Here is a 26,243-nt window from a genome sequence, read left to right on the forward strand (position 1 = left end):
TTTGTAGTATATGAAAATGTGGACTCACTATGTCAGACGCCTGAAACTAATATTATATATCAATTATACTTCAGGGGGAAAAAAGTACCTTAACTATACACACACACACACACATTAGTAGTACTTTAATGACTCATCAACATGGTGATTCAGGAATGTTTCCTGAAGTGGAGCAAAAAAGGCTAACAATACTTTTTTTCCCATACTTTTTCCATATTCTATTTTAATGTGGTAATGTAGTAGTTAGCATATACCTATGATTTTGGATTTGATACATTCATTTCTCATTTCTCCTCCATGAATGTAGTAAGCTTTACTTCTCTTTCTGTCTTCTGTTGCATGAGGGAACAACCAGATTGTCTAGGAAAGGACTTGGCAGTATAGTATTTTGGGAAAGAGTGTTCACTGCTATGTTAAGAGGGCTGAGCTCTAGTGTTTATTCTGCCTGTCACTTATTGTGTGTTCTGGAGCTGCTGCTGCTAAGTCAGTTCAGTCGTGTCTGACTCTGTGCAACCCCATAGACGGCAGGCCACCAGGCTCCCCCGTCCCTGGGATTCTCCAGGCAAGAACATTGGAGTGGGTTGCCATTTCCTTCTCCGATGTTCTGGAACAAGTCACCTAATAAATCTGAGTAATTTTCTCATTGGAAAATGTAGGAATAGAGCCACTTGGTATCTAAAGGACATGTCAGTTTTTAAGATTCCGTGCATTTGGGTGCTCAGGAAATACTTGAATTGGTTGTTTTCCTCCACAAAATATTTCCATTTTATAGGTTATAGGACTTTTAGGCATCAGTTCAATTTTATTTACTTATTTTTTTTTAATTAAAAATTTTTTTTCCAGTTTTGTTGTTGTTGTTGTTCTTTTTTAAAAAATTTATTTTAATTGGAGGCTGATTACAATATTGTGGTGGTTTTTGCCATACATTCACGTGACTCGGCCATGGGTGTGCATGTGTTCCCCATCCTGAACTTCCCTCCCACCTTCCTCCCCATCCTGTCCTGGTTCATCCCAGTGCACCAGCCCTGAGCACCCTGTCTCATGCATCGAACCTGGACTGGTGATCTGTTTCACATATGATAATATACATATTTCAATACTGTTCTCTCAAATCATCCCACCCTTGCCTTCTCCCACAGAGTCCAAAAGTCTGTTCTTTACATCTGTATCTCTTTTGCTGTTTCACATATAGGGTCATCGTTACCGTCTTTCTAAATTCCACATGTATGCTTTAGTATACTGTATTGGTGTTTTTCTTTCTGACTTACTTGGCTCTGTATAATAGGCTCCAGTTTCATCCACCTCATTAGAACTGATTCAAATGCATTCTTTTTAATAGCTGAGTAATATTCCATTGTGTATATGTACCACAGTTTTCTTATCCATTCATCTGCTGATGGACATCTAGGTTGCTTCCATGTCCTGGCTGTTGTAAACAGTGCTGTGATGAACATTAGGGTACACGTGTCACTTTCAGTTCTGGTTTCCTCAGTGTGTATGCCCAGCAGTGGGATTGCTGGGTCATATGGCAGTTCTATTTCCAATTTTTTAAGGAATCTCCACACTGTTGTCCATAGGAGCTGTACTAGTTTGCATTCCCACCAACAGTGTAAGAGGGTTCCTTTTTCTCTGCACCCTTTCCAGCATTTATTGTTTGTAGACTTTTTGATAGCAGCCATTCGGACCAGTGTGAGATGGTACCTCATTGCGGTTTTGATTTGCATTTCTCTGATAATGAATGATGTTGAGCATCTTTTCATGTGTTTGTTAGCCATCTGTATGTCTTCTTTGGAGAAATGTCTGTTTAGTTCTTTGGCCCATTTTTTCATTGGGTCACTTATTTTTCTGGAATTGAGCTGCAGGAGCTGCTTGTATATTTTTGAGATTAATTCTTTGTCAGTTGCTTCATTTGCTATTATTTTCTCCCATTCTGAAGGCTGTCTTTTCACCTTGCTTATAGTTTCCTTCGTTGTGCAAAAGCTTTTAAGTTTAATTAGGTCCCATTTGTTTATCTTTGTTTTTATTTCCATTACTCTGGGAGGTGGGTCATAGATGATCCTGCTATGGTTTACGTCAGAGAGTGTTTTGCCTATGTTTTCCTCTAGGAGTTTTATAGTTTCTGGTCTTACATTTAGATCTTTAATCAAAATTTATTTTTGTGTATGGTGTTAGAAAGTGTTCTAGTTTCATTCTTTTACAAATGGTTGACCAGTTTTCCCAGCACCACTTGTTAAAGAGATTGTCTTTTCTTCATTGTATATTCTTGCCCCATTTGTCAAAGATAAGGTGTCCATAGGTGTGTGGATTTATCTCTGGGCTTTCTATTTTGTTCCATTGATCTATGTTTCTGTCTTTGTGCCAGTACCATACTGTGTTCATGACTGTTGCTTTGTAGTATAGCCTGAAGTCAGGCAGGTTGATTCCTCCAGTTCCATTCTTCTTTCGCAAGATTGCTTTGACTAGTCGAGGTTTTTTTGTATTTCCATACAAATTGTGAAATTATTTGTTCTAGTTTTCTGAAAAATACCATTGGTAGCTTGGTGGGGATTGCATTGAATCTATAGGTTGCTTTGGGTAGTATACTCATTTACAGTATATTGATTCTTCCGATCCATGAACATGGTTTATTTCTCCATCTATTGTGTCATCTTTGATTTCTTTCATCAGTGTTTTATAGTTTTCTATATATAGGTCTTTTGTTTCTTTAGTTAGATATATTCCTAAGTATTTTATTATTTTCGTTGCAATGGTGAATGGAATTGTTTCCTTCATTTCTCTTTCTGTTTTCTCATTGTTAGTGTGTAGGAATGCAAGGGATTTCTGTGTATTAATTTTACATCCTGCAACTTTACTATATTCATTGATTAGCTCTAGTAATTTTCTGGTGGAGTCTTTAGGGTTTTCTATGTAGAGGATCATGTCATCTGCAAAGAATGAGAGTTTTATTTCTTTTCCAATCTGGATTCCTTTTATTTCTTTTTCTTCTCTGATTACTGTGGCTAAAACCTCCAAAACTATGTTGAATAGTAGTGGTGAGAGTGGAGAGTGGGCACCCATGTCTTGTTCCTGACTTTAGGGGAAATGCTTTCAATTTTTCACCATTGAGGATAATGTTTGCTGTGGTTTAATCATATATGGCTTTTACTGTGTTGAGGTATGTTCCTTCTGTGCCTGCTTTCTGGAGGGTTTTTATCATAAATGGATGTTGAATTTTGTCAAAGGATTTCTCTGCATCTATTGAGATAATCATATGCTTTTTATCTTTCAATTTGTTGATGTGGTGTATTACATTGATTGATTTGTGAATATTGGAGAATCCTTGCATCCCTGTGATAAAGCCCACTTGGTCATGATCTTTTTAATATGTTGTTGGATTCTGTTTGCTAGAATTTTGATAAGGATTTTTGCATCTGTGTTCATCAGTGATATTGGTCTGTAGTTTTCTTTTTTGGTGGCATCTTTGTCTAGTTTTGGTATTAGGGTGGTGGCCTCATAGAATGAGTTTGGAAGTTTACCTTCCTCTGCAATTTTCTGCGAGAGTTTGAGTAGACTGGTGTTAGCTCTTCTCTAAATTTTTGATAGAATTCAGCTGTGAAGCCATCTGGTCCTGGGCTTTTTTTGTTGGAAGATTTCTGATTACAGTTTCAATTTCCGTGCTTGTGATGGGTCTGTTAAGATTTTCTATTTCTTCCTGGTTCAGTTTTGGAAAGTTATACTTTTCTAAGAATTTGCCCATTTTTTCCAAGTTGTCCATTTTTATGGCATATAGTTGCTGATAGTAGTCCCTTATGATCCTTTTTATATCTGTGTTGTCTGTTGTGATTTCTCCATTTTCATTCCTAATTTTGTTGATTTGATTCTTCTACCTTTCTTTCTTGATGAGTCTGGTGAATGGTTTGTCTATTTTATTTATCTTCTCAAAGAACCAGCTTTTAGCTTTGTTGATTTTGGCTGTGGTCTCCTTTGTTTCTTTTGTATTTATTTCTGCCCTGATTTTTATGATTTCTTTCCTTCTACTAACACTGGGGTGCTCCATTTCTTCTTTTCTAGTTGCTTTAGATGTAGAGTTAGGTTATTTATTTGATTTCTCTCCTGTTTCTTGAGGTAGGCTTTTATTGCTATGAACCTTCCCCTTAGCACTGCTTTTACTGAATCCCATAGGTTTTGGGTTGTTGTGTTTTCATTTTCATTCTTTTCTATGCATATTTTGATTTCTTTTTTGATTTCTTCTGTAATTGTTGGTTATTCAGAAGTGTGTTGTTTAGCCTCCATATGTTTGTATTCTTAATAGTTTTTTTCCTGTAGTTGACATCGAATCTTACTGCATTGTGATCAGAAAAGATGCTTGAGATTATTTCAACTTTTTGAATTTACCAAGGCTAGATTTATGGCCCAGGTGGTGATCTGTCCTGGAGAAGTTCTGTGTGCACTTGAGAAAAAGGTGAAATTCATTGTTTTAGGTTGAAATGTCCTATAGATGTCAGTTAGATCTAACTGGTCCATTGTATCATTTAAATTTTGTGTTTTCTTGCTAATTTTCTGTTTAGTTGATCTACCCATAAGTGTGAGTGGGGCATTAAAGTCTCCCACTATTATTGTGTTACTGTTAATTTCCCCTTTCATACTTGTTAGCATTTGCCTTAGATATTGTGGTGCTCCTATGTTGGGTACATACATATTTATAATTGTTATATCTTCTTCTTAGATTGATCCTTTGATCATTACATAGTATCCTTCTTTGTCTGTTTTCACAGCCTTTATTTCAGTCTATTTTATCTAATAGGAGTATTGCTACTCCTGCTTTCTTTTGGTCTCCATTTGCATGAAATATCTTTTTCCAGCCCTTAGCTTTCAGTCTGTATGTGTCCCTAGGTTTGAGGTGGGTCTCTTATAGACAGCATATATAGGGGTCTTGTTTTTGTATCCATTCAGCTATTCTTTGTCTTTTGGTTGGGGTATTCAGCTCATTTACATTTAAGGTAATTATTGATAAATGTGATCCCATTGCCATTTACTTTGTTGTTTTGGGTTCGAGTTTATGAACCCTTTCTGAACCCTTTCTGTGTTTCCTGTCTAGAGAAGATCCTTTAGCATTTGTTGAAGAGCTGGTTTGGTAGTGCTGAATTCTCTGAGCTTTTTGCTTGTCTGTAAAGCTTTTGATTTCTCCTTCATATTTGAATGAGATCCTTGCTGGGTACAGTAACCTGGGTTGTAGGTTTTTCTCTTTCATCACTTGAAGTATGTCCTGCCATTCCCTTATGGCCTGAAGAGTTTCTATTGCAAGATCAGCTGTTATCCTTATGTGAATCCCCTTGTGAGTTATTTGTTGTTTTTCCCTTGCTGCTTTTAATGTTTGTTCTTTGTATTTGATCTTCGTTAATTTGATTAATATGTGGTTTGGGGTGTTTCGCCGTAGGTTTATTCTGTTTGGGACTCTCTGGGTTTCTTGGACTTGGGTGGCTATTTCCTTCCCCATTTTAGGGAAGTTTTCAACTATTATCTCCTCAAGTATTTTTCTCATGGCCTTTCTTTTTGTCTCCTTCTGGGACTCCTATGATTCAAATGTTGGGATGTATAACATCGTCCCAGAGGTTTCTGAGGTTTTGCTCATTTCTTTTAATTCTTTTTTCTTTTTTTCTCTCTGCTTCATTTATTTCCGCCATTCTATCTTCCACCTCACTTATCCTATCTTCTGCCTCAGTTATTCTACTGTTGGTTCTCTCCAGAGTGCTTTTGATCTCAGTTAATTGCATTATTCATTATTGATTGACTCTTTTTTATTTCTTCTAGGTCCTTGTTAAACTTTTCTTGCATTTTCTTAATCCTTGTCTCCAGACTATTTATCTGTAACTCCATTTTGTTTTCAAGATTTCGGATCATTTTTACTTCATTATTCTGAATTCTTTTACAGGTAGACTCCCTATCTCCTCCTCTTTGGTTTGGTGGGCTTTTATCATGTTCCTTTACCTGCTGAATATTTCTCTGCCTTTTCATCTTGTTTAGGTTGCTGTGTTTGAGGTGACTTTTCTGTATGCTAGTAGTTTGTGGTTCCTCTTTATTGTGGAGGTTTCTCCCTGTGGATGGGGTTGGACGAGTGACTTGTCAAGGTTTCCTGGTTAGGGAAGCTTGCATCCTTGTTCTGGTAGATGGAGCTGGATCTCTTCTGTCTGGAGTTCAATAAAGTGTCTGGTAGTGAGTCTAGGATCCCAGGATGCCAGGAAGACTTGGTTAGCATCTGGGAGTCTGCTTGCAGTTTGGTAGAGGATGCCTGTCTCTGGAGCCGAGTTTGCCCCGGCTCTCTCTCCTTTGGTATTAACTCAGTTCTTTGTTCTGTGAGCGACCCAGCATTTTCACGGGAAAGTTCTCTCTCTCTCTCCCCCCTTTTTTTTTCCCTCTCTCTGGCTATCCCCCGGTTTGGGTTGCTATCTCACATTAGCTCCCTCAGATTGCCCTCAGGGCATTCAGGCCCAGTCCTTACCCTAAGCAATGCAGCTGGCGCCTCCCTGTTCAGCCCCCGCTTGCTGGTGGCAGATACTAGTGTCTGGGCTATTTCTCTGCTGGGAGTTGCAGTTAGGCATGTAATCTGTGGGTTTTATTTATTTATTTTTTCCTCCCGGTTATGTTGCCCTCCGAGATTCCAAAACTCCCCACAGACCTGCCGATGAGAGAGTTTCCTGGTCTTTGATAACTTCTCCTCTTTTATGACTCCCTCCCCGGGATGGGTCTCTGTCCCTAACTCTTTTGTCTGTCTTTTTATCTTTTATATTTTGTCCTATCTCCTTTCGAAGACAATGGGCTGCCTTTCTGGGTGCCTGGTGTCCTCCGCCAGCGTTCAGAAGTTGTTTTGTGGTATTTGCTTAGTGTTCAAATGATCTTTTGATGAATTTGTGGGGGAGAAAGTGGTCTCCCCGTCCTATTCCTCTGCCATCTTAGGACTGCCCTCATTAGTTCAGTTTTAAATTGAGATCATATACTAGTTAATTTTGCCATTTATATCAAGAATTTTATCTAATGACAAAATTTGATTACTACCTTGATTTTGATTCATGCTTACAGATAGTTTTTAGGTTATAGTGCTGTAGTGATTAAATGATGAAGACCCTGTCTTTGGGCACTTCACAGTCATGTGGGGCACTTAACATGTAAACAGAAATTTACAGTCCATTGTTAAAATTTCTCCCATGAAGATGCTGTGACGTGGTTAGAGCCTCATGTGTTGTAGGGCTCAGGATGGGGGGTTTGTGGGGTGTTAGGATAAGCTACTTAAGGTGCTTCTCTGGCTAATTTATGTTAGAATTCTGAGCATCAGATCCTTAAGCTGCCATTATATTTGGTTGTATCTGTGGGAAACTTTTGGTTTCATTGTTTAAAAAAAAGAGCTAAATATTTATAGTTTGTGGGAAATTAAGGATAGTAATGAGGAGTTGCTGGTGTGAAATAATTTTACCTCTTTACAGACAGATCCAGTTGAGTATGTGGAAAACATGTGTGAAAACATGCAGCTGTACCCACTACAGGACTTTCTCACTGGAGATCAGCTTCTTTTTGAATACAAGCCAGAAGTAAGGAGGTTTCCATCTCTAAACCTTACTTTTAGAGAAAGAAGAGGGTGAGAAAGTGCAGAGAGGTACATGAGAATGGAGAAAATTAGGTTATGTTTAGTTAGGTTTTTGTTTCTTTTAACTGAAGAAATATCAATAGTTTTGTGTATGATTTTTCATGATTCTTGTATATGATCGTGTTTTAAAATGAGGAGAAAATCAAGTCCTCTCCTTAGGTACTGTTCTTACTATTTTTCAAGTGTTGAAACAGCTATTAAAGTCATTTCTAAGAATTATGTGCTTTAGGTGATAAACATACTTGCTTAGCTTGCCTTTTAATTCTGTTGGAGACTCTGTACAATTTTAATCATTTTGAGAATACAAGAATCCTTGATTTCAAAATATATGATTTATGTGTAATAAATATTACACATAAATAGTTGGTCAGGGTCTTTCCTCCACTAGTCCAAGTAAATAAATCATTTCAATCCATGTGGGGTAGAAGTTCTCAACCAGGGGTGATTTTGTCCCCTTGGGATATTTGTCAATGCCTGGGTGCAAGGAAAACCATTCAGCATCACAGTAATCCCAGTGTGCTCCAACCACTGATGCCGAAGAAGCTGAAGTTGACCAGTTCTGTGAAAACCTACAACACTTCTAAAATTAGCACCAAAAAAGATGTCCTTTTCATCATAGGGGATTGGAATGCAAAAATAGGGAGTCAAGAGATACCCAGAATAACAGAAAAGTTTGGCCTTGAAGTATAAAATGAAGTAAGGCAAAGGCTAACAAAGTTTTGTCATGAAAGCACACTGATCATTGTAAACACCCTTTCCAACAACCCAAAGACTACTCTGCACATGGATATCACCTGGTTGGTCAGTACCAAAATCATATTGATTTATGTTCTTTGCAGCTAAAGATGGAGAAGCTGTAGATAGTAAAAACAAGACCTGGAGCTGACTGTGGCTCAAATCATGAGCTTCTTATTGCAAAATTCAGGCTTAAATTGAAGAAAGTAGGGAAAACTGCCAAGCCATTCAGGCATGACCTAAATCAAATCCCTTATGATTATATGGTAGAGGGAACTAATAGATTCAAGGGACTAGATCTGGTAGACAGATGACTAAAGAAATATGGATGGAGGTTCATAACATTGTATAGGAGGCAGTGACCAAAACCATCCCAAAGAAAAAGAAAACAAATTCAAAAAGGCAAAGTGGTTGTCTGAAAAGGCTTTACAAAGAGCTGAGAAAAGAGAAGTGAAAGACAAGGGAAAAAGGTAAAAATACACCCAAGATGAATGCAGGGTTCTGGAAAACAACAAGGAGAGAATAAACCTTCTTAAATGAACAATGCAAAGGAATAGAAGAAAACTATAGGATGGATAAGACTAGAGATCTCTTCAAGAAAATTGGAGATACCAGTGCAACATTTCATGTAAGGATAGGCAGGATAAAGGACAGAAATGGTAAGGACCTGAAAGAAGCAGAAGAGATTAAGAAGAGGTAGCAAGAATACACAAAAGAACTATACAAAATGGGTCTTAATGACCTGGATAACCAAGATGGTGTGGTCACTTATCTAGAGCCAGACGTCCTTGGAGGGTGAAGTCAAGTGGGCCTTAGGAAGCATCACAATGAACAAAGCTATTGGAGGTAATGGAATTCCAGCTGAGTTAATTTCAAATCCTAAAAGATGATGCTGTGAAAGTGCTGCACTCAGTATGCCAACAAATTTGGAAAACTCAGCAGTGGCCACAGGACTGGTAAAGGTCAGTTTTCATTCCAATCCAAAAGAAGGGCAGTGTCAAAGAATATTGAAACTACCATACAATTGCTCATTTCACATGCTAGCAAAGTAATGCTCAAAATCTTTCAAGCTAGGCTTCAGCTGTACATTAACTGAGAACTTCCAGATGTACAAACTAGGTTTAGAAAAGGCAGAGGAACCAGAGATCAAATTGCCAACGTTCTTTGGATCATAGAGAAAGCAAGGGAATTATAGAAAAACATCTACTTCTGCTTCATGAAGACTGTGCTAATAAAACCTTTGTCTGTGTGGATCACAACAAACAGTGGAAAATTCTTAAAGAGGTGGGAATATCAGACCACCTTACCTGTCTCCTGAGAAACCTGTATGCGGGTCAAGAAGCACTAGTTAGAACCAGACATAGAAAAACTGACTGGTTCAAAATTGGGAAGTGAGTATAGGCTGTATACTATCACCTTGCTTATTTAATTTGTACATCATGTGAAATGCTGGGCTGGGTGAATCACATGCTGAAATCAGAATTGCCAGGAGAAATATTGGCAACCTCAGATACGCAGATGATACCATTCTGATGGCAGAAAACAAAGAGGAACCAAAGATCCCCTTGATTAGGGTGAAAGAGAAGTGAAAAAGCTGGCTTAAAACTCAGCATTCAAAAAAATGAAGATCATGGCATCCAGTCCCATCATTTCATGGCAAATGGAAGGGATAAAAGTGGAAGCAGTGACAGATTTTATTTTCTTGGGCTCCAAAATCTCTGCAGATGGTGACTGCAGCCATAAAATTAAAAGATGCTTGCTTCTTGGCAGGAAAGCTATGACAAACCTAGACAGTTTATTAAAAAGCAGACATCACTTTGTCAACAAAGGTCCATATATAGTCAAAGCTGTTTTTTCCATTAGTCATGTGTGGATGTGAGAGTTGGGCCGTCGAGAAGGCTGATCGCCAAAGAACTGATGTTTTTGAATTGTGCTGGAAAAGACTCTTGAAAGTCCCTTGAACAGCAAGGAGATCAAACCAGTCAATCTTAAAGGAAATCCACCCTGAATATTCATTGGAAGTACTGATGCTGAAGCTGAAGCTCCAATACTTTGGCCATCTGATATGAAGAACTGACTCATTGGAAAAGACCCTGATGCTGGGAAAGATTGAAGGCAAGAGGAGAAATGGTTGGCAGAAGATGAGATGGTTAGGTAGCATCACGGGCTCAATGGAATGAGTTGGAGCAAAGTCCGGGAGATAGTGGAGGACAAAGAAGCCTTGTGTGCTGCGGTCCATGGGGTTGCAAGGAGGTGGACACGACTTAGTGACTAACAACAACAGCAGCAACAAAGGGTACATTTCAGTTGTCACAGCTGGAGAGTGATCGTGGAATCTAGTGGGTAGAAGCCAGAGTTATTGCTGAACATTTTACAATGCAGGAGATGGCACTCTACAACTAGGAATTATCTGGCCCAAAATGTTAATAGTACTGAGGTGAGAGACTTTGATGTAGGTGTTGTAAAACTACTAATTTTAAACAAGATAGGGAAAGGTAAAGGAAGAAGCAGTAACCACGTAGTCTTGTCACTTCCCTAGGATGATTGTGCTGAGGGGTCTAAGTATTTTTTTCTGAACCACTGTTTGTTGTTTTTTTCTTAAAGAAATGTTTTTAAGCAGTAGTTAGAGTTTCAAATCTAACCCACAAAAATCTTATGCTTAGTTCTTATCATAGCTGAAGGAGTATTGCAGGAGGCTCTACATTGGATCATTTTACTGGTTCTTGTGTTTGAAGTAGTATAATATGTAACAGTTAAGAGCATAGTTTTTAAAATTATGTACAAACTTGGTTAGAACTCCACTTGTGTCACTTCTAGGTGTGTTGGTCTGTGCAGATTATAGAATCTTTAATCTGAGCAAATTACTTAAACTTTTACCTCTGAGGCTGACTGAGTGCTTTCTATAAAATAGGTATGAAAAGTAAAGTGAAACTATTAATTGCCCAATCGTGTCCAACTCTTTGCAACCCCATGGACTGTAGCCCACCTGGCTCCTCTGTCCATGGAATTCTCCAGACAAGAATACTGGAATGAGTATCCATTCCCCTCTCCAGGGGACCTTCCCGAACCAGGGAAAATGGGTATACCTTAGGGTTACTTTTAGGATTAAATGAAACACTACCTGGCACATAGTAAAAGCTTAGTAAATGGTAGCTCTTTTCACTGCTAGTCCTCTTATGTAGGATTTGAGATGAGAACTGTTGGAGCATTCTGAAGAAAGATATTTGAAGCTGCTGATAGACTAATGAAGTTTTGTCAATTAGGGTGGTCATAGACTATAGACAGTTTCATGAGCATTAAGGTGCTAGGATCTTGGGTGTCTAACATTGTGTGGCTTTGCCTTTTTAACAGAGATGTATTAGATTGAAGTTATAATTGTTGTATATGTGTCTCCCCCCTCCACTTTCCCCCTGCCCCCAATTAGGTCATTGCTGAAGCCCTTAATCAGCTAGTTCCTCAAAAGGCAAATCTTGTTCTACTGTCTGGTGCTAATGAGGGAAAATGTGACCTCAAGGAGAAATGGTTTGGGACTCAGTATAGTATGGAAGGTAAAATATTTTAAAATTGTGCTACATTTAAGTATATGATTCACCTGGGAAGTTTTATTCCTTAATAGTTTGTCTGGTAGTTCCTGTGGGGAAAATAGTATTTATTTTTTAAGAAGTTTACTTTGAAATGAAAATGATTTATATTACTTTGCCAGAAATTATTTTCTGCGATGCTTATATCTATATTAGTTAGTGAGAAAATCCTGTGGTCTTGGTAGCCTGGGGGTATTTTCGACTGTGTTTTAGAAAAGTGCCCCTCAGACTTTAGTGTGCATATGTATCACCTGGAGGTCTTATTAAAATATGGATTGTGATTCAGTAGCTCTAGAGTTGAGCCTGTGATTCTGTGTTTCTAACAAACTTTCTAGGTGATAACAATGCTGATGAAACGTAGCAGGAGTTTGGAAACTCTGGTTATGTCACTTACAGTTTTCCTGAGAAAAAAGAATTGGTTAGTGAAGACCAGTTGTTGACTGGTTTGTTATTATGAGAATTCTGAACATTGCATTCTTTATTATCAGTTTGTCTTTTATCTCTACAGATATTGAAAACTCTTGGGCTGAACTATGGAAGAGTGATTTTGAATTGAATCCAGATCTTCATCTTCCAGCTGAAAACAAGTACATAGGTCAGTGAAATATCAGTCATTATACATAATCCGTCCATGTACTAATATTAAATAGCATCTGTATAGTATGTTTTACAGAGTATCCTTTGAATTCATATTTAAGTTTCCCAGTCATCTCTGTGATGAGCATTACAGTTTTCTTACTTTTCTGAATGATAAAACTGAAGCTCAAAAAAGCAAAGTGACTTGTCCTGGACTGTTCAGTTGGTGAATGCAGGAAACAGGGCGTAAGCATAGATCCTGGGACTTTTCCTGGTCAATGATGGCTGATCCTTTCACGTCAGTCCCTGCAGGCATTGCTATTATCTTGTCTGATTGTTCTAGAGGTTTTCAAACTACAGGCTTCATCCCAGTGTATTGAATTGTGAAAGCATTAAAAAAAAAAAAATCAGAATGGAAAATAGCAAAATGTTTCATTGAATAAAGAAAGGGTATTATTTTCAGAAGTTTTGTTCCCGGTAGGTATATGTGTGTGTTAACCTGTCTACTAGCTTACAATAGAAAACAATTCTAACTGTGAGGAAGTCACTGGTCTAGGACAAATATAACTAATTTACTCAGAATACCGTTTTTCCCAGCAGTTCTATTTGTAGGTATATACCCAAAAGAAAACAGATATTCAAACAAATGCATGTACATGCATGTTGATAGCAGCATTATTCACAAAGGCAAAAGGTGGAAACAGCTAGTGTTCATAATAAATGACTGGATATATAAACTATGGTATATACATATAATGATGTATTATTCTGTCATAAAAAGAAATGAAGTACTGATATATGCTACAGTATGGGTGAACCTTGAAAACATGTTAAATGAAAGAAGACAGACAAAAGGGGTTACATGTATGATTCTGTTTACATGAAATACCCAGAATAGGTAAATCCATAGAGACACAGAACTCAGGTTGATGGTCGCCAGTGGCAGGGGGGAGTGGGTAATGGGGAGCAACTGCTTATTGGGTTTAGGGGTTTCCTTTTGGGCTGATGAAAATGTTTTGCAACTAGAAAGAAGTGGTAGTTGCACAACATTGTGAGTGTACTTAATTCCCCTGAATTGTTCACTTTAAAATAGTTAATTTTATTTGTTAACTTCCAAAAATATGTAAATTTGGTAAAAGATATTCTCATTCAAGAATGCATTCATAAATTGGTCTATACAGTTATTTTGACCAAAGGTCCCTCTCACAGTTAAAATTGGTCAGCTCTTGGGAAATTACAGATTTTCAGAGTTCATGTAGTTTAAGGCCAAGAGGACTTTCTTTTTAGTATTGTTCTACTAATTTATTGTACTCTAACATTTGAATTTGACATGTTTTTTGCCTCAAAAAAGAGTTACCTAAAGAGTTCTGAAACCAAAAACAGATCGATGGAAATTTTGTTGTGATAACCGAGTGATTTATTACCTTTTGCTTTTGTTAGCCACGGATTTCATGTTGAAGGCTTTTGATTGTCCAGAGACAGAATACCCTGTTAAAATTGTGAATACTCCACAAGGTTGCCTGTGGTATAAGAAAGACAACAAATTCAAAATCCCCAAAGGTAAAATGTTTCCCTCCTTAAAAATAGTGAAATAAGTATAACAAATCTTTCTCTAGTTTCTCACAACCTTTTACCTCTTGTCTGTCACCTCCCTTCCTTTCCTCTTCCCCTTCTACTTGAAGACCTTTTCCAGGCTTACCTATCAGATCCATACTATGCTCCTGTGCTGTCACAGAAATTCTTACGGACACTGCAGATTCCAGGGAACAGATAAGGATTCAAGCATAAAATGAAATTATTTTTTAATTTTTTTTTTCAGTAAATGAAAGCAGAGCCAGGTGTTTGGTTGTCTCAGGCAACAGGTGGTGTTTTTTGAACATTATTATTAAAAAGAGAACAAGAATAAGAGTAAGCTGAAAGGAATTATTCTTAGACACGATAGATAGCCAAGTCCAGCATTACAAATGTGAGAAAATCCTCCATCTGTCTCCTTGTACTCTTTTGTTTCTCAGCCTAAAGGAAGCGTATACAGTTAACCAGACTCTGAAGCTCTTATGTTCAACATGGTAGCCCAAACTGTGTTGCTATTTAAATGTTGTGTTCTTGTGCAGAGCATAGGAACTTACTGAAGCAAATTGGAATCAAAGGCTGGGTGCTCTTGGTTGCCATCTAACCCATATCCCTAGCCTTGATGCAACTGTACTGTAATTCTGAGGGATTCTTGACTTCACTGGGAAGGTGTTTACTCATTTTTTCTTGGATAGATTATGAGTTTCTAAAAATGTTCTTAACATTTATTCTGCTTCCTTGGAGTGGTGCTGATACAACTTTCTGTGAGCATTGGTATTTTTCCCTTAATGTTCTTGACATGTATACCTCTGTATGCATTTTTCCTGACCAAGGCTATTGATAATAAGAGTATTCATAGGCCTCTCTGCCTATCTGTCTGTATATGTGATTTTCCTATAGATTAAAGTTTGCCTTCTGGACACTATTTGGAATGGTAAATACTACTTTATAAGGACCCTTAAGGATAAAAATGTAATGATTTAAGGATGAGTGGTTTATTTCAGAATTTTTAAAACATCATCATATTGGGGGAAGATAACCGATATATGAAATATTTGAGGCCTCTGGCCATTAGTTTCTTATTTAGGGTCTTTTTTTCTTTCAGCATATATACGTTTCCATCTGATCTCACCTTTGATACAGAAGTCTGCAGCAAAGTAAGAAATTGTTCTCTTTTCTGAAAGATATATATATATATTTTAATTATTGAAAGACTTATTTCTGAATCATTATATCATTCTCTTTGTCAGTACTTGAGCTGTGCTCTTCATTTATGTGTTTTTTATGTGCCCAAAACAAATTATTTGTGTTAATCACTAAGGTGGAATTGTGGCTTCTCTGTCTCCAGCACTTATTTGTACTGGATTGAGAAGGTTCTTTAAAGATGAGCTTGGATTAGCTTCCAGTATATAATGAGGACTAATGTGGTTCTCTTGACCTGTATTTTTAGACTGCCAAGGAGTCTGATTTTACTTCATTCTTAGCAAATTATTTACACGCTTATGTAGATAGCTGTATTGTGGGAGGTCAGAGAGCCTAAAATGTACCTGAATCCTAGGAGGTGCTCAGGAAATTTTACTACATTTCTTCCTTTCTTTTGCCTCTTAACCTGTAAAATCCAGCCTTAAACTGACAAACAGCACTAACATTATTAATATCCAGTTTAAAAAGTGCATTACAGGACTTTCCTAGCCATCCAGTGGTTAGGACTCTGCATTTCCAATGCATCAGTCTCTGGTTCAATTCCTAGTTGGGAAACTAAGATTCCACATGCCACCGCCCCCACCCCCCCCCCCCCAAAAAAAAAATGCATGACCCTCCTCTCTTCCCTCAGATTTTTAATTTGTCAGTCAGAAAACCTAGGCCACAGGGATAGCCAGAGCATTTGGGCCAGTTGCTTTTCATGTATTTTACACTTATCCCATTGTGCAATATAAATACTATCATATTCTATGTGTGCATGACATGAAAAAGATAGAGAAACACTACTGAAGGTGGGAGTTCTGTAATGCCCCTGTGAAACTGAGCCCTATTGAGCTGTATTTACCTTTGAGCTCAAGTAGTATATAGAGTTTCACATTCTGGAGTAGTGAATTAACATCTTTATAAAAGTGAAGTTTCTTACTCTAAGTTGAAGCAAATTTGTCTATTTCTTGTCAGTTAATGATGCTGTTTGCATTTTTATACTCTTAGTGTGGTCCTCTTTGATATCTTTGTCAATATCCTTACCCATAACCTTGCGGAACCAGCTTATGAAGCAGATGTGGCACAGCTGGAGTATAAGCTGGTCGCTGGAGAACATGGTTTAATTATTCGAGTGAAGGGATTCAACCACAAACTACCTGTAAGTACAGTGCTCTGATTTCTTTGCAGACAACTTTAAAACTTCGTATTTGTTTGTTGTGCCTATAGCACCAAGCATAGAGGTTTGTGCATGAGGTGCTATATATGAAAATAAATATGTATTAATATAGATGATTAGGTTATTTTGACTGATGGCAGGTATTCCAACTTTGGCCACATACAAGAGCAACATATATTCTTTAATTAATTGCATTTATTAGGCTTCCCTGGTAGCTCAGCTAGTAAAGAATCTGCCTGCAATGCAGGAGACCCTGGTTTGATTCCTGGGTGGGGAAGATCCCCTGGAGAAGGAAACAGCTACCCACTCCAGTATTCTGGCCTGGAGATTATTATGGTTTTTTTGGCTGATGGCAGATATTCAGACTTTGGGCACATATAAGATCAGCATATATTCTTTAATTAATTAACATTTATTAGTGTTGTATGCATTAGTAATAGATACAGCACAGCCTGTGCTTCAGACTTGATTACACTCCTCTTTGCTGTCAATTTCTCTGCAGCCAACACTGGCATTTAGGACTTGTTTGAGTGTAATTGGGCTTCCCTTGTGGCTCAGACAGTAAAGAGTCTGCCTGCAATGTAGGAGACCTGGATTCTATCCCTGGATTGGGAAGATCCTCTGGAGAAGGAAATGGCAACCCACTCCAGTATTCTTGCCTGGAGAATTCCATGGACAGAGGAGCCTGGCGGGCTACAGTCCATGGGGTCACAAAGAGTTGGACACGACTGAGTGACTAGCTCTTTCTTTCTTTTCTTTTTTGAGTGTAATTTCATGCCATAGTGCAAGGACAGATTTAAAACACCTGACATGTTCCCTGATGCCCTGACGAAGAGTAGAACTCAGATGTCTGTGTTCTTTCTTTGTCTTCTTACAGTCTTTTCCATTGTTTCAAGTGTGTGCATCTTGTTCCCTTCTAAGTTTATGACTCTTTAGAAACAGAGTTTATATCTTGTTAGTGATTTATCTTTTGGTAAAGAATATGTTTCAGTGTCATTTGTCAGTACTTCATAAGTAAAGGAAGAAATACCAAGTACCAGGTAAAATAATGTACCCAACAACAAATTTTATATGTTGGTTTCTTGGGTAGAACATGTATTAACATTTGGGGAATTGGGTACATCTAAGAAAAAATCTGGAGGAGAGGACCTGATAGTAATTAGACCTGTGCCAAGAGGTGATAGCCTCCGTATCTTAGCAAAAACCCTAGAAAAGAGTATCGTTTTCTTCTTTATACCCTCTTTATACCCTTTTACCTGTCAGTCTCCCCTGAGAACAAAAATTGTTCTTAGGAGGAGACACATGGGATCTTTTAGTAACCTTCAAAAGCGTAAATATAATGTAGCTTAAAATCCAAACATATTAAAGCCAAATACAGTAGTTGTCATTTGGTAGGTATGTTTTGGAATTACCTGGAGAGCTTTTTAGAAATACAAACCATAGTATTTGAGGTTCTTCATTTTATGAAGCTTACCTACTGTAACATTAAAATTTGTTATAAATACATATATAAAACTAGAGATCATTTACACCTATGAAATACAGAGTCAAGCATTCTAAAAACTTGAAAGTTCAAGTTCAAATATAATAAAAAGAATAATTCACCATGACCAGTGCCAACAAAGCGGAGTTGGTTGTTCAGTTTTACGAAGTTGTTATAAATCATTATAACACAAGTCAGTTGAGAAACACTGTGTGAATATAGTGATGATGAACATAAATCATATCAAAAGTCAGTTGAGAAACACTATATGAATATAGTGATAAATGCCCCCAAAATTATTTGATAAATTTGAGTTGTCATTCCTGATAAGTAGGAATGGAGGGAGGTTACTCAACCACAATAAAAATCTTAATTTAAAAGAACAATAGCAGATGTTCTACTAACTGATGAAATCCTGAACATTAAAATTAGGAACAAGCCAAGGATACCCACGATCACTTCTATTACTCGACATTATTTTTAGAGTTTCTGGCTACTACATTAAAGTGAAAAAATAAAAATACCTGGAAGAGAGAAAGCATTTTTCTTTGCAAGATACTACTAGGATTTAAAAAATAATTTGTGATATGACTCATCATAAGACCAGTATATCAGTGGCTCATTTTCCTATAGTGCAATAACCACTTAGAAATGGATTGGGAAAAAATATGCAACTATACTATTGAGAAAAATAATCAAATATGTAAGAATAAAGAAGAAAAGTGCAGAACCTATCTAAAGAAAACTATAAATCTTTTTGAAGCATATAAAAGATTTTAAGGGAGAAGACTCCACATGTTTCTGGATAGCACAGGTTGATACAAAGTCATTATTTCCTAAATTACCTTCTCCCAGTTCCAGTTAAAATCAAATTTAGGGAAAAAAAATCAAATTTAGGGGCAGTGGAGATGCTTGATAAAATTATTTTTAAGTTTAATTGGAAGGAAAAATGTTTTAAAATACCTCTGAAAATTATAAAAAAGAAAATTTATTCCTTAAGATTTTATAATTATTGAGAATTTTAGCTCATAAAAATTCTTTGAGGGAGGGGCTTCCCTGGTGGCTCAGTGATAAAGAATCCACCTGCCAGTGTAGGAAACACCAGTTTGATCCTTGATCTGGGAAGATCCCACATGCCCTGGAGCTTGTGTGCTACAACTATTGAGCCTGTGCTTAGAACCCAGGAGATGCACGTGCTGAGCTCACATGCTGCAACTACTGAAGCCCATGCATCATAGACTGTGCTCCACAACAAGAGAGAAACCACCGCATTGAGAGGCTGACGCACCATAACGAGAGAGTAGTCCCCACTCATTGCAACTAGAGAAAAGCCTATATAGCAATGAAGACCCAGCACATCCAAAAATAAATAAATGTATTACTGGGAAAAAAAAAAGCTAGTTGGTGTAGCCATGGGTTAAGGAAAAAAAAAAGATTCTTTGAGTCATTAGTACTTATGTCCCCCACAATGCCTATTTTATCATATTGAACCCCTGGTAGAAACCAGTGGGAAATAGTTTTCCCCCTAAAAATCAGTGGATTTACATGTTTCTCCACTTAAGGTGTTTCTTTCTTTTCTTCTTAGCTACTGTTTCAGCTTATTATTGACTACTTAGCGGAGTTCAGTTCCACACCAGCTGTGTTTACAATGATAACTGAGCAATTGAAGAAGACCTACTTTAACATCCTCATCAAGCCTGAAACTCTGGCCAAGTGGGTATACATGGAATCAGCTTATATTTTGAAGGCCTAAAACTATTTGTCTTCCTTGGAATTAAGTGTGGGGAGTGAGGCTATTGTTTTAGTGCTAATTCAGATGTGATAGAACTGTGCTGTGTTTTAGGAAACTAGCCCATAGAATTAGAGTTTCTAAACTCAATATAAGTAGTTATCAGTGAGGAGGACTGCAAGCAGTCTGCTATACTTAATTAGAGGCTAAAGGTTTTAAAAGAGTGTTTTTTCCTAGTTTCTAAGTAAAAAACAGTTCAAAAAGTGCTTTGTTGTTGCTCAAAATTGCTTAGTGTATTGGATGTTACGATAAGTAGCTCAGTTAAATTGCCTAACAGGTCATTTATCTGACAACTGCAACTATCCAGAATTCAGCCAGGTTGCAGAACAGAGCAGAAATGCTTCTGGACAGTCTGTATGCTGATGCTTAAGCCCTCTGCTAATAGGCAGCTGTCTTGCGCCTTTCACCAGAACCTGTTCTTTAACCCAGGGCCAGTGGTAGCTTATCGGGTACCTTTGTGTGAATCAGAAAAAAGTACACTCTTGGGGTAAAAAGGCTCTGCCAGCAGGTAGAGCCTTTGTGGGAGGGGGGAAAAAAGTCCCCTCTGAGCAGATACAGCCCTTTATGCACATGGCTTGCAAGCCCCTGCTTGTCCTGTTTGTTGGGCATCTATAAACTATGCATTAGACATAGTTATAATGAGACCATAAATGGCCAAAATTCAAAAGCAGGGGAGAGAGTAGTTAAGAATCCGACATGTAATAACTGATAATCTGATCACCAAAAGTTATAAAAACTAATAACCAAATATAAGTGGGAAAGGAGAGTTGTCTGGAACTATAGTCTGGAACTATATGATGAAAAATAGCCCCATATATCCTATAACTCCTGAATACTACTTTGTTAAAATGTGGTAGAGTAGTAATAACTTGTTTGTTGAAGATTTGGTATGTGTTAGATCTAAGAACTTTAAGTGTATTTTTTTAATTCTCACCAAAACTGACAATAGTATGGCATTTTTATTTCCCTTGTTTTACCAATGAAATTGAGTCACAAATGTTAGGTTACTTGGCCATATTTAAACAGCTTACTGTGTGGGAGGGGCTTAGTCTGATTCTCGCCTAGAGCCAATTATGCTGTATTGTCATTGTATAATAGATACCCTTGATGGTCACTTCCAGTAATGAATAAATGCTAGTGAGATTTGAAATTAAAATAGTAATATTAAATTGGTTTGTGACTCATTTGGCAGCTTGTGTGAAATGTTTTATTTTACAATTGAAACAGATAAGTTTTACCAATGAACTAATAATCTATGTAATAGTCTATATATGCAGTATTAAATGCTTTTTGGTGGGTATGACATTGTTTCCCTATCTTAAGTAGTGATAGAAATTGTCTCTTTAAAGAAACACATCATCTATAGAAACTTAACCCAATCCTGTACCCTTAAGATTCATTTCTTACAATAAGACTTTTTTTTTCCTGCTCTCTGTAGAGACGTTCGCCTTTTAATCCTGGAGTATTCCCGTTGGTCTATGATTGATAAGTATCGCGCTTTGATGGATGGCCTATCCCTTGAGTCTCTGCTGACCTTCGTCAGAGAATTCAAAGCCCAGCTCTTTGTTGAGGGCCTGGTACAAGGGAATGTCACCAGCACAGTGAGTGTCAGGGCTCTGTTGGTGCGGGCCAGGTATGAGTGCTGTTCTGTGCTCTGGAATTCTCTTAGTTCTTCCCTTAAGGGGAAGCTCTGTAGTTTTGGCAGGCCAGCATCATCACAGTCTGTTTAGAAGGGAACTTGGCCCTTTCAATGCTGGACAAGAATTTCTTATGAAGGAGACTTCTGGTATTGGACCGAATTTTGAGTTAAATGGGTTTGGTAAATACATGGTATTGGTTACATTTGTTGACGATTGTGGAAACTACAAACAGTTTAATATAGAGATTAAAGTGGGAGCTGGGGAGGGCTGAGGGGTGTACGTATATATACATCATTCACTTAGTATCAAGTATATTCTGTTGCTCACTCTATGCCAGGCTCTGTATTAATAGATCCAGGTTTCTAAAACACAGCCTAGTGGGGTAAACCAGACAACTAAGTTTGACCCCGCAGTGGAGAAAGTTTCACAGTGGACAGTAAACAAAGCACCAAGGGAGAACAGAAAAGGAGCCACTTCAGTTGAGAGCCACTTAGTATTCAACAAACATAATCAATATTGAATCAATGAATGATAATCCCAGTGAATGAATAATAAACCCAGAATGAATGATCAGCATTTTGGGTGACAGACTATATCTGCTTTCCTAATGCATTCCAGGGCTTCCCACGCACTTAGAACATTGGTATTAGTTGGTTTGGGGTGAAATTAATGTCAGTAGAGCCTGATATAGCTATTTTCTTCTCTTTCACTCCCTAGGAATCTACAGATTTCCTGAAATATGTTGTTGAGTGAGTATTGGTCTGAGTTTTCTCCTTAGGAGTTATGTGTTCTTAATAGCAAGAGGACCCTGAGACCAAAATTCAGTTGTTACTAAATCCGTAATGGAAATGCTTCTTGTAGGTTTATTTGAGGTTAGTTATATAAACAAAGCAATTCAGTAGGCAGTGTAGAAGGCCTGACTTTCCGTTTGGGGGCAGGAGCAGGAGGATAAAGGCTCCGCCTCGGTGACCCGTATGATTGTTTTGCAGCAAGTTGAGCTTCATGCCTCTGGAGCAGGAGATGCCTGTGCAGTTCCAGGTGGTGGAGCTACCCAGTGGCCACCACCTGTGCAAAGTGAGAGCTCTGAACAGGGGTGATGCCAACTCTGAAGTCACTGTATATTACCAGGTCAGTGGCCCCTTTGCACATAGTTGTCCTCATGGCTGTGTCTTTTAGACACTAAAGACTGGTGAAAGGACCACAGTGTCTGGGAGAAGTGATCCTATGCTCTTCAAGGCCTGTTTGTGGTTACACTGTGGTTTTATGCTTGGGGTCATGTGTCCTCTTGAAGCAATTACATTTAAAAACTGCTCCTGTTAGTGAAATGGATCCTTTTTCAATCACAGTGCTTTATTAATCACCCAGCCACTAGTCCAAAGGGACAGAACTGAAGTATGGCTGGAAATTCCTACATATTCACCAGTCAGGACTCCAGGGAGCAAGAGGACATTTGTTAAAAGGACAGTTTTGAAATATGACCAAAGTAAACATAGTCAACCAACATACAGCAAATAGAATGGCTTCCAGAGTCATAATGAATATTTTCAAAGCACCTGAGAGAGAGGATTTATCACCTCTATTTTATGTATGATAAATCTGAGGTCCTTCACTTACCTGAGGTCATACCAGCTGGAGTTCAAATTTATACCTTCTGTCTTCAAATCCTTTGTGTTTTCCACAGCATTCTGGAGAGATGGGATGGTGCTTAAAATAAGAAAGAGCTTTGCACTGATCTCGATTGGTCCACAGACTACTTTAGCCTGTGGTTGGTCCAACTCACTTTTAGGACGATTGGGGACCTGTGTCTGTTTAGACTGGTCTCAGACTTCCCAAACTCTGGGGCTCTTCATCTGGTGCTTTGGTCCTGGGTTTTCTACATGAGGAAGTCACTTCTCTGTTTGACCTCGTGAAGATCTCTGGCCTGGGCTTTGGGCAGGACTCCATGGCCTCACTTGTCACCTAGTCCTTTTCTTGTGTTTCTGGCCCTGAATCTTTGCCTAGAGGTCCAGCTTGTCTGTAGAGCCTATGCTCCTCTGCAAGTCCTTGACTTTGGGTTGTGAATTGGTGTGTTTTGGGCAGGAGCTGGCAGGTCAGGGATTACTGGACTCAATTCTATGTCTGTCTGCAGTTCTGGACGAGGGCTGGGAATACAAATCATTATGCATGATTCTCATCTACACACACCTGTTTTGTGGGAAGGCAGGAAGTATAACAGTAGAAGGTATGAGGGTTGGGGGAAGAGAAGAGCAGGGTAGTAACCTGAATAAATGGTTGTCAAGAAGAGCTGTATTTTTAAAAAGCCCTGTAAGCCATTGGATTTTCAGATGGTCTGATCAGCTTCTCCTCTCAGTCAGGTGCCAGGAGTCTGAAAGAATACACTCTTATGGAGCTGCTTGTGGTAAGTTGTATAAAGGAAAGCCCCAGTACTTGGGAACCCCTGGCTCACTGTGAGGACTGGCCTGTCTACCTGGGGGCTGGGGACCTCGGAGTGGTCAGAGATCTGTGGTTTTTAAGTGAGCTGGTTGTTGAGCATTTTTTACCTAGTATGAGCCAGGATAATGGGCCTGGGCTATTTAAGAAGGCAGTAAGGGAGGCTGGACTCTGGGGTCACATGTAACACTTTTGGGGGAAGAAATGGAGGTTTCTCTGCTGGGAGGAGTTGAGCTGATAGGTAGTATGTTGAATTACAGATGCATATGGAAGAGCCTTGTTTTGACTTCCTTCGAACCAAGCAGACCCTTGGGTAAGTCTGCTGACAGGAGCACTGAGCTCAAGTAAGATCTGGGGCTTACTTTGCAGGATTAAGTCGATCAGCAGTACTGACTCAACAGTCTCTCAGCGCTCTTTGGTCCTCCCAGGCCTTAAGAGTCATACCTACCGAGTCATACTCGGTAGAGTCATACTGTCAAAACTTTTGCAGTTTGCATCTTCGACTATGATCAGGCTGTCAGTTTGGTCAAGTTTCAAGATTAGCAGAAGAGGCTGGCCTGTGGTCCTCAGTGCGGGAGAGGGGTGGATACCCTAACCCAAGAGTGAACATCTATGGATCCTCTTCCAGGACCTCTGGGGTCCAGTAAGGATGGGCAGAAACCCTTCCCACTGCTCTCTAGCACCTCCAAGGACAGGGTGCAGGTGAGCACCTGAGCTCATAGAACTTTTCACTCTGGCCATAGGTACCATGTCTACCCTACCTGTAGGAACACATCTGGGATTCTAGGCTTCTCTGTCACCGTGGGGACTCAGGCAACCAAATACAAGTGAGTAAACAAGTGAGACGAAGGGCCCAGCTATTGGTTTTCTTGGCGAAGAGAATAGGGGCTGCATCCTTGCCCTGACCATTTGCTTCCCATTTAGTCACAGCTGCAGCAGGTGGCTCATATATGGCCTGGTCCAGGACTTACCAGTGGGTTTGTAGGGTTTGACTCAAGTCCTATGGTGACTGTGCAGGGCTTGCCATTGCTTCCTCTTTTCAGGCATATCTGAGGACAAGAAAGGCAGATGCCTGACATAGCATTCAGGCTGGAAGCAAGGTACAAGGCCTTGTTGGTCCTCAGCTTTGAAATGGTCAGCATGGCTGTCTACTGCTTCCTTTGAGGATACCAGGGAATTGGGCTAGAAGTGGAGTAGGGGTGGGGGTTCTTCAAATGTTTGCTTCCCTCCCACAGCTTAGGGGAGAATATCACTTCAGCCTCTTTCCTGGAAATATGCCTTAGACCCAATTCTCTCCTTTGCCTTCTGCTCGAGACCTGGTCAGTGATGACTTAATGGAAGATGTTTTATTTTAGCTCTGAAGTTGTTGATAAGAAGATAGAAGAGTTTCTTTCAAGTTTTGAGGAGAAGATCGAGAACCTCACTGAGGATGCATTCAACACCCAGGTGATTGTGCTGGCTTGGTCTTTTTGTTTGTTGGCTCACCCAAGCCCACATGACACCAGTCTTAACAGTACTGTGTGCTGGGTTCTTGAGCTTTGTTTCAGTTCAGTTGCTCAGTCGTGTCCAACTCTTTGTAACCCCATGAATCGCAGCACGCCAGGCCTCCCTGTCCATTACCAACTCCCGGAGTCTACCCAAACCCATGTTGATCGAGTCAGTGATGCCATCCAGCCATCTCATCCTTTGTCATCCCCTTCTTCTCCTGCACAGCATTAGGGTCTTTTCCAGTGAGCCAACTCTTCGCATGAGGTGGCCAAAGTATTGGAGTTTCAGCTTCATCATCAGTCCTTCCAATGAACACCACGACTGATCTCCTTTAGGATAGACTGGTTGGATCTTCTTAATCTGACCATGTCTTCCTAGTTCCGTCCCTCGCCATCATGCTGGCAGGTCCATCACAAATCAGACTAGACAGGGTTGAGTGTGCTGAGGACATTTGTGTGATGCCATGCCTGAGAACGTCTTTTTGACGGTAACAGGTCACAGCTCTGATCAAGCTGAAGGAGTGCGAGGACACCTACCTTGGGGAGGAGGTGGACAGGAACTGGAACGAAGTGGTGACCCGGCAGTATCTCTTTGACCGCCTTGCCCATGAGGTAGTAACATGGTTTTCAGAGTACAACAGCTCTGACAGGGATTCTTGATTTAACAGGAAGACACAGTTAAGCAAATTAGTATTGTGTGGAGGAGAGACTGGGGGCACTCATCTCGGGTTGGTTATTTACTTGCCCATTTCTTGATGTGATTAAATTACATCTTGTTTCCAGACTGGCTACTCTAGTGCCTCAGGTGGTCAAGTGAGCAGGATGCTGGGTATTCTTACTCTTGCTCCCCCAATTTCCGGCAGATCCACTTTTTAAAAAATTGAAGTACAGTTGATTTACACTGTTGTGTTAATTTCTGTTGCAAAGTGATTCAGTTATATATATATATTTTTTCGTTTTTGTATTATATATT

At 39.0% G+C, this 26,243-nt stretch overlaps 1 protein-coding gene across 2 annotated transcripts in view; it reads left to right on the forward strand.

Moving 5' to 3' along the window:
• NRDC (nardilysin convertase) overlaps positions 1–26,243 on the forward strand; it is a 105,298-nt gene that overhangs the window by 77,974 nt on the left and 1,081 nt on the right. For both annotated transcript variants that reach the window (XM_061121912.1, XM_061121913.1), the window contains 15 exons: positions 7,458–7,562; positions 11,778–11,901; positions 12,443–12,529; positions 13,951–14,070; positions 15,185–15,236; positions 16,273–16,423; positions 19,510–19,637; positions 21,152–21,314; positions 22,071–22,102; positions 22,343–22,481; positions 23,704–23,751; positions 24,044–24,096; positions 24,527–24,610; positions 25,139–25,229; positions 25,766–25,882. In XM_061121912.1, coding sequence (XP_060977895.1) covers positions 7,458–7,562; positions 11,778–11,901; positions 12,443–12,529; positions 13,951–14,070; positions 15,185–15,236; positions 16,273–16,423; positions 19,510–19,637; positions 21,152–21,314; positions 22,071–22,102; positions 22,343–22,481; positions 23,704–23,751; positions 24,044–24,096; positions 24,527–24,610; positions 25,139–25,229; positions 25,766–25,882 — 1,494 coding nt within the window. The remainder of the gene's footprint in view (positions 1–7,457; positions 7,563–11,777; positions 11,902–12,442; positions 12,530–13,950; positions 14,071–15,184; positions 15,237–16,272; positions 16,424–19,509; positions 19,638–21,151; positions 21,315–22,070; positions 22,103–22,342; positions 22,482–23,703; positions 23,752–24,043; positions 24,097–24,526; positions 24,611–25,138; positions 25,230–25,765; positions 25,883–26,243) is intronic.

This window comes from Dama dama, chromosome 20 (genome assembly GCF_033118175.1).
Source record: "Dama dama isolate Ldn47 chromosome 20, ASM3311817v1, whole genome shotgun sequence".
NCBI classification, from domain to species: domain Eukaryota; kingdom Metazoa; phylum Chordata; class Mammalia; order Artiodactyla; family Cervidae; genus Dama; species Dama dama.